We start from the raw sequence: 7,376 nt of genomic DNA on the forward strand, positions 1-7,376 counted from the left end.
ACGATCCTCCTGCCTCAGCCTCCTGAGTGCTGGGATTACAGGCGTGCGCCACCACGCCTGGCTGTGCAATATATTATGAATAATTGATTGAGTGAATGAACAAATCAACAAAGGAACAAAGGAACAAATGAATGAATGAGTGAATGAATAAGAGAGTATCCGCTCTGCGCTTCTCCCAGGGGCCAGCTATCTCACTCCTTGGGCAGCCAGTAGGACAAAATAAATCTTTAAAAGTTAGATTTTTTTTCTTTTGGACATAAACGTATTCTTCTTTTAGAGATAGGCAAGATTTCCAACCTTCTACTATGCAGTCGGGCAACACGCCCTCCTGCCCTCAGCCTGGAGGAGGCAGCAGCATCCGCAGACGCCAGCCCCAGGGCTTCTGCCCAGGCTCTGCCCACAGGCAGGGGAGACAGCAGGCTGCAGAGGGCCTGGAGCAGTAAATGAAACCTCCGGCGTGTGCCATCTCATGGCCTTCCCCCTTGCTGCTTCTTCTTTTTTTTTTTTGGTGCCAAGAATCAAACTCATGACCTCAGGCTTGCCAGGCAGGCGCTTGTGCCACTGAGCTATAGCCCCGGCGCTTTCCCCCTTGCTTCTGCTCCCTGCTATGAAAGACCCTACATGCCTGGGCCCTGGGAGACGATTTGAGACAAATGGGCCCCTCCATCGCCTCAGAGATAGCTTTAAATAAGTCCTTATTCCTTTTCACCACAGTAGATGGCCTCCTTTGATTTGGTCAGCAGACCTAAGCTTCCGGACCTAAGTAGCCAGAAGCACTTGGCCCCAAGGCTTCAGGTCCCAAGGGGAAGGTTTTCTGCAGAAGGGAAATATGAGAGATGAGGAAGGAGGGTGGGCAGGGTGGACAGAGACAGGGAAACGAGTGGGGTGGGAAAGATAATCCAAGGGCACCGCATGTATGCGCAGACACCAGAACGAGCCCTGGTGTTCTGTGTAACACATAGTAGTTAAACATAAGAAAGAAAGGAAGGAAAGGGTTTCCGCCAGAGTCCTGAGGGCCTGGCTTTTGTGCCTCTCTCCTCCCCAGGCTGAGTGCAATTTCATGGGCAAGGGCAGCCCTCTGCCAGTCCTAGAGGGAACGGAGGGGCACAGGACAGGGCAGGGGATTCACCTCCACACAGGCACCAGAGAAGATAGCCAAGCCGTCTCTGATTGAGAAAACTCTGACCTGGGAGTGTGTGGGTTGCCTCAGCCTCCTCCTCTGCTCGCTTCGGCTGTGTTCTCCACCCTCCGGCTCTGAGTCATGCTCACAACTTCCCTCCCTGCCTCAGGCCTCCTCACCACCTCTGCTCAAGGGCTTCTTCAGTACCTTGGTCCGGCTGTCCTGCGGCAGCCCAGGAGCTCCGAGCCGTGCATCGGACCTTCCAGCCATGAGCAGGACCTGCACAGCCCTCCTCTTGTTTAGGGGTGAGCCTGGGGCCCTGGCTGGAGACCAGGGTTTGCGTGGTAGGGAGAGAGACTTGACTTTTAGGGGAGGCTGGTCCATAGGCGTTGGGACCTGTAGTTTGTGGAGGAAGAGGATATTGGAAACCAATTTGGGGGGAATTCAAGGGATGCCTTGATTATCTAAGGATTTCCAGGCGGAATGAATCATTTTTGTGCTTTGTCCATGGTGCCTGTGTGGCCCCCAAATCTTCCTAACCTCTGCTTCGTAGACGTTCCGGGGTAAAGGTGGGGAAGGGCTGTCTTCAGTTGTGGAGATGACTGTCCCTCTGTGGAAGCAGAGAATTGAGCCCGGGGAGCAAGGTGAAGACTATCTGTGATCGAGTGAAGCACAGAGGCGGGATGGGTCAGGAGGCCCTGGGGTATCAGGATCGGGTGTCAGGGACCCGGACACAGAGTGGGGAGGCGGGAGGAGGACCCTTTCCAAAGCTCTCCTCTCCCTTCCTCAGCCTTAGCTGCCTCTCTCGGCTTCAACTTGGACACAGAGCGGGTGACACGATTCCATGTGGACAGCCCTGGGTTTGGACACAGCGTGGTCCAGTATGCCAACTCCAGGTGAGGACAGGTGGTCTCTGGCCTTCGGCGCTCATTGCTTTCTTCCTACATGAAGCCCTGTACCTTCCTGGCCCGTATCCCAGTGGCACGACTTGGATGCTGGCTGTCTGCTGGGTGTGGCATCTTTCCCCAAGTGATGAATATTTAGGCTGAAAGGATACGCTGCCTTACTGTCACGGTAATTACAGCGGATACTCACTGGGCACTTTCTAAGCGCCAGGCGCTGTGACCTGCACAGGACAATGGGGCCGTAATGTAGCTTTCACAACCTTAGGAAGAATCAGCCTTTCAACAAATATTTATTGAACACCTACTATCTGCCTCAGGAGCTGGGTGTACACCAGAGAATAAAATGGATCACCATGCTACCCTTGCGGAATTTAAATTGTTACCAATCTCCATTTTACAGATGGGGAACTGAGGCAGTGAAGCAAACTTGCCCGGGCGGAAGCGGGGTTCTGGAGTCTACACTCTGAGCTGCAGTGTGCTCTTTCTCCCCGCAGGGTGGTGGTTGGAGCCCCCAAAGAGATCAAGGCTGTGAACCAGATGGGTGGCCTCTACGAGTGTCACTACCACACGGGCGGGTGTGAGCCCGTCTCCCTGACGGGTGAGTTGCTGCCCTGCTGGGACCCAACCCGGGGCTCCCATGGCAGCTTCAGCTCTGTCTGCAGACCCCAGTCCGGAGAGGCTTTGCGCATCACGCCCCTGCACGCTCTCGGCTCCGTCCTTCGCCTGTCAGGCCTCCTTGTCCCCCGGGGGCTGTGACCTCTGCCCAGTTCTTACGCAGTCTCCTCTGTCCCTGATGGTCATCATGCACATGTCTGTCTCCTCAGTCCCCCCCGAGGCGGTGAACATGTCCCTGGGCCTGTCCCTGGCAGCTGCCACCAACCCCTCCCAGCTGCTGGTGAGCTGTCTCGGGTCGCAAAGGTTCTTTAGGGGAGGCTGGGCCCCAGGACTGGAGTCTGGTGGAGGATGTGAGCGCTGGGTGTGGGGGAGGGGTGGCAGCAGGGCAACCTCTTCCACCGGCCCCCTCTGTCCCTAGGCATGTGGCCCTACTGTGCACCAGGCATGCAGACAGAACATATACTTGATGGGGCTGTGCTTCCTGCTGGTCTCCCCTGCCCAGGGGTACAAAAAACTTCCGGATGCCCTGCAGGGTGAGTGTGTGGGCCACCAGCTCCTTCGGGGAGCCCACATATTCAACTGGGGGTGTCATGAGGTCAGAGACTTCTACCAGAACAGGTAAGAAAGGGAGGGAGTCTGGAAAAAATAATTACTGGATGATGTAGCAGCTCCAAGCAGATGAGTGTCACTGCCTGTGTTGACACACTGCCCTGTCATCATTCCCCTGTTCTGCCTCTTGGCCTCAGTTTCTTCATCTGTCAAATGGGGCTAACAACACAGCCAGTACCGAAAGTAACGCAAGATGATCCACAGTACAGTGCCTGGTGTGAGGGGAAGGTTGCCTTAATGCAAGCTGCTGTTATCCCCAGAGGCTGGGATTTGTTTTCCTGCACTGTGCCCTGGGGTATGACACTTGGGTTGTACATCAGTCTGGGAGATGTTGGTGAGGGTGCAGTGTGGGCAGCGCATGCACGCATATATGTGTGCACGTGAACACGTGTACATGTGTGTATATGCGTATATTTGTGTGCATGTATATATGTGTATGTGTGCATATATTTACACATGTGTATATATGTGCACATATGTGTATATAGATGTGTATATATTTACATATATGTGCTCATGTGCACACATATGTGTATTTATGTGTGTATGTGTGTATACATTTTTATATAGATATGTATATGTGTGTATTTATGTGTGTATATGTGTATATGTGTGTATATGCATATGTATATATGTGTATATATTATGTGTGTACATGTGTATGTGTGTGTGCATTTATATGTGTATATGTGTGTATATGTGTGTGCATATATATGTTTATATAGATGTGTGTATACGTGTATATGTGTGTATATATGTGTGTATATGTGTATGTGAGTGTATTTATGTGTATATATAGTATGTATATGTGTGTATTTATGTGTGTGTATGTGTGTATATATGTGTATATGTGTGTGCATTAATGTGTATATGTGTATATATATGTGTGTATATGTGCGTATATATGTGTGTGGCTCATCAAAAAATACAGTGTGTAAGTTTTAAAAAATGATTTCAGTAAATGACACATTACCATGAATACCTCTCAAATACGACCCTTTGATTTGAACGTACTTATTCCATCCTTTCTGGAGTTTTTCGAGTTCTCTTTTGTGGCTGGCCACACCATCATGGCTGGCTCCATGTCCTGAAAGGATTCAAACTGTTTGCGCCAGTGTCTGTCGAGAAAAAGCGTTATGGCGTGTCCTCACCCACCTCACTCCCCAGCCCGGCGCCGTGGGGCTCCTGTCTCTCCCTCAAAGTCAGAATGACCATGGGGGGGGGGACATTTTGAATGGATTCAGGACACTGAGGCAGCCAAAGAGGACTCCAGAACTGTTTCAGAAAGTAGCAAGAATGATGGGACAAGTGTGTTCAAAGCCGGGGGCGTATTTTGAGGGAGGTTAATAGCAGTGTGTCTTTTACTGTAAGAAAATTTTAAAAAATTAAACATTCATTGCATTTCTGATTATATCACATTACATTACGTGTATGTATCTGTGCGTGTGTGTGTGCGTGGGCGTGTTCAGGTACTTGTCACGTAGATGGAGACACAGGGCTTGGCTTTTCTGGTGCTGACGGCATGGGAGATAAGCAAGCAGAACAGTGAGCTTTTCAGACCCAACCTGGCTTCAGCTTCACTTGGGGACACTGACATTTGGTCCCGATAGATGCCCTTTACAGCCCCTGTTGGCTCAGGACTCCACCCCCGGGGGTGATCGGAACACCCCGGACACCAGCCTCCCTTTAGAAGGCCTCTGATGCGGAAAGGAGAAGCGGGCAGGAGAAGCTGGAAGAGCTTCCCCTTCTGCGGACAGGTTCTGCTTCTGCTCAGGAGCGGGTGGGGGCCCATATTCCAGCTACGAACAGAACATGGCCAAGGTGGGGCTGTTGTCAGCGACAACGTTAAAATTATTGGACAAAAGTGCAGCTCAGCTTCTATCTGTTGGGACAGACTATGGCCAGGGCAGGCGCCAGATCCCTTCCTTGGGGGATGCTGAGACACAGGGGAAGGCGGGCTCAGGTAGAGGGCAGTTGTCCCACGTGGCCCAGGTAGAAAGAGGGGCTCTCGGCCTCTCGTCTAGATCGGAGTAATATTCACTTTTTTTTTTTTTTAAATCAATCAACCAGGTTGGCTGAGCAGGGGGAGGCAGTTGAGTCACAGCAGCCTCTTTGTGAGAGTCTAGGAGTCTCAGGCCCCTGTTTGGGGCAGGTGTTTAGGGCAGTCCTGACAAGGACGGGATCGGCTGAGGTCGGGGGAACGGGGCTGGGAGAGCCAGGAGGTCCCGGGCTCTTGGGAATGTCCCTTGAAGGCCCAAGGCCACTTCTTTTTCTAGAGTGCCCGAGACAGGATCAGGACATCGTGTTCCTGATCGATGGCTCCGGCAGCATCTCGTCCTCTGATTTCGCTAAGATGATAACCTTTGTGAGGTCCGTGATGAGCCAGTTCCCAAGGCCCAGAACCCAGGTGTGCCCATAGGGAGCTTTGCTGGGGCGGGGGGCACTTGCTGTGCAAGTGCTGGGGCCCCCAGTGAAGTAACCTCAGCCCCTGGCCCGTGTGGGTCTCCCAGTTCTCTCTGATGCAGTTCTCACACCAGTTCCGGACACACTTCACTTTCAAGGACTTCACCTCCAGATCAGACCCTCTCAGGCTGTTGGACTCCGTGAGACAGTTAAGAGGGCTCACCTACACGGCCTCAGCCATCAGAGAAGTCATGTGAGCCTAGGCTCCCCCCCCCCTTCCCCAGGACCCACTCCTCTTCTGGCCCTCACCTGCCTCCCTGAGAAAGAGCCTTGCAGAAACTGAAAAGCGCCCCCTTGCCAAGTTGGGGACCTCTCAGTGGGACCAAGGCCTCCCAGAGGCAGGGATGTCTCTTCACTTTCACAAAGGTGTCAGAGGCTGGTATCGATTTTTCATCAACCTCTGGACCCTCTTCTTTCCTGACAGGAAGCAACTGTTCACCGCCCAAAGTGGGTCCCGCAGGGATGCCACTAAGATCTTGATTGTCATTACTGACGGGCATAAAGAAGGCGATAGACTGGATTATGAGGATGTCATCCCCGAGGCTGAGGCGGCAGGCATTATCCGCTATGCAATTGGGGTAGGGCCACGGGGCTGGGCGGGGGTGGGGGGTGCCTGGCCGCCACATCCTCTCCGGTCTACTTCCCTTTTCTGGGTAAAAATCCCCAGCTCCCCAGCTCCCCAGCTCTTCTTGCATTTGGATGACAACTTTGCCCCAGCCCGGGGACCCAGGATTCTTTTCCTGGAACTCCTCCATGCTATCAGAGGCTCCTTCTCCTCCTCTGAGTTGTAAGACTTCCCCACCAGTGTTCTCGGAGCCTGTCCACACCCAGGACGTATCAGCACGTCATGTTTATTATTTTCATGAGTGGGTCTCTGCTGGCTACAGGTTGGAGCGGCTTTTCAAACTACAGCTAACCGGCAAGAATTAAATCAGATTGCATCGAGTTCCTCGTACATATTTAAAGTGGAGAACTTCGATGCTTTGAGGGCAATCCAAAACCAGCTGAAGGAGAAGATCTTTGCCATCGAGGGTAAGTCAGGGACAGAGCTGCTCCCTCTGAAAGCCTCGGCTGCAGGTGACTTTCTCGTTTGGCTCTAGACTCCCACGTCAGGCACTAAGATTTGCTGTAGCCTCTGATCTCCAGTCCTAAGATTTTCCTAAGAATCCTTCTTGGGCAGGGCATGGCTCATCTTTCTCCCAGGAAAGGTCAGCATCGTACCTTCCTTCCCCAGGTACAGAGGTGGTAAGCAGTAGCTCTTTTGAGCTGGAGATGTCCCAGGAGGGCTTCAGCGCCGTGTTCACCCCTGTGAGTGACGTCCCTTCAGGCAATGATACGGTGGGGGGAGACAAGGGTGACTGGTGGGTGGGTGTGTGGAGTCGGGGCTGGTGTTTCTTTGGGTTAGGCTGTCGTCTTGCTCCAGCCTGCTCAGCCTGGAAATCGTTTCCTCTCAGGATGGACCAGTTCTGGGGGCTGTGGGAAGCTTCGGCTGGTCTGGAGGTGCCTTTCTGTATCCCCCTAATGGGAGCCCCACCTTCATCAATGTGTCTCAGGAGCGCGTGGACATGAGGGACTCTTACCTGGGTGAGAGGAGGTGGGCTGGGGGGCAGGCGAGGGACCCACTGCTTCGAGGGAAGGAAGCCTGGGCGCTGAAGCCCGCACCC

General features: G+C 52.9%; 1 protein-coding gene across 1 annotated transcript in view; it reads left to right on the forward strand.

The window, feature by feature from the left end:
- Positions 1–7,376, forward strand: part of Itgax (integrin, alpha X (complement component 3 receptor 4 subunit)) — a gene marked incomplete in the record, with an annotated part of 23,704 nt that overhangs the window by 565 nt on the left and 15,763 nt on the right. Inside the window, 11 exon segments of the mRNA XM_013504859.1 lie at positions 1,290–1,425; positions 1,911–2,016; positions 2,520–2,623; positions 2,850–2,920; positions 3,059–3,173; positions 5,526–5,656; positions 5,760–5,905; positions 6,137–6,290; positions 6,600–6,744; positions 6,947–7,020; positions 7,167–7,296. Coding sequence (XP_013360313.1) covers positions 1,389–1,425; positions 1,911–2,016; positions 2,520–2,623; positions 2,850–2,920; positions 3,059–3,173; positions 5,526–5,656; positions 5,760–5,905; positions 6,137–6,290; positions 6,600–6,744; positions 6,947–7,020; positions 7,167–7,296 — 1,213 coding nt within the window.

The sequence above is a fragment of the Chinchilla lanigera genome, unplaced genomic scaffold, assembly GCF_000276665.1.
Source record: "Chinchilla lanigera isolate Chin_1 unplaced genomic scaffold, ChiLan1.0 scaffold00092, whole genome shotgun sequence".
In the NCBI taxonomy this organism is placed as follows: Eukaryota; Metazoa; Chordata; class Mammalia; order Rodentia; family Chinchillidae; genus Chinchilla; species Chinchilla lanigera.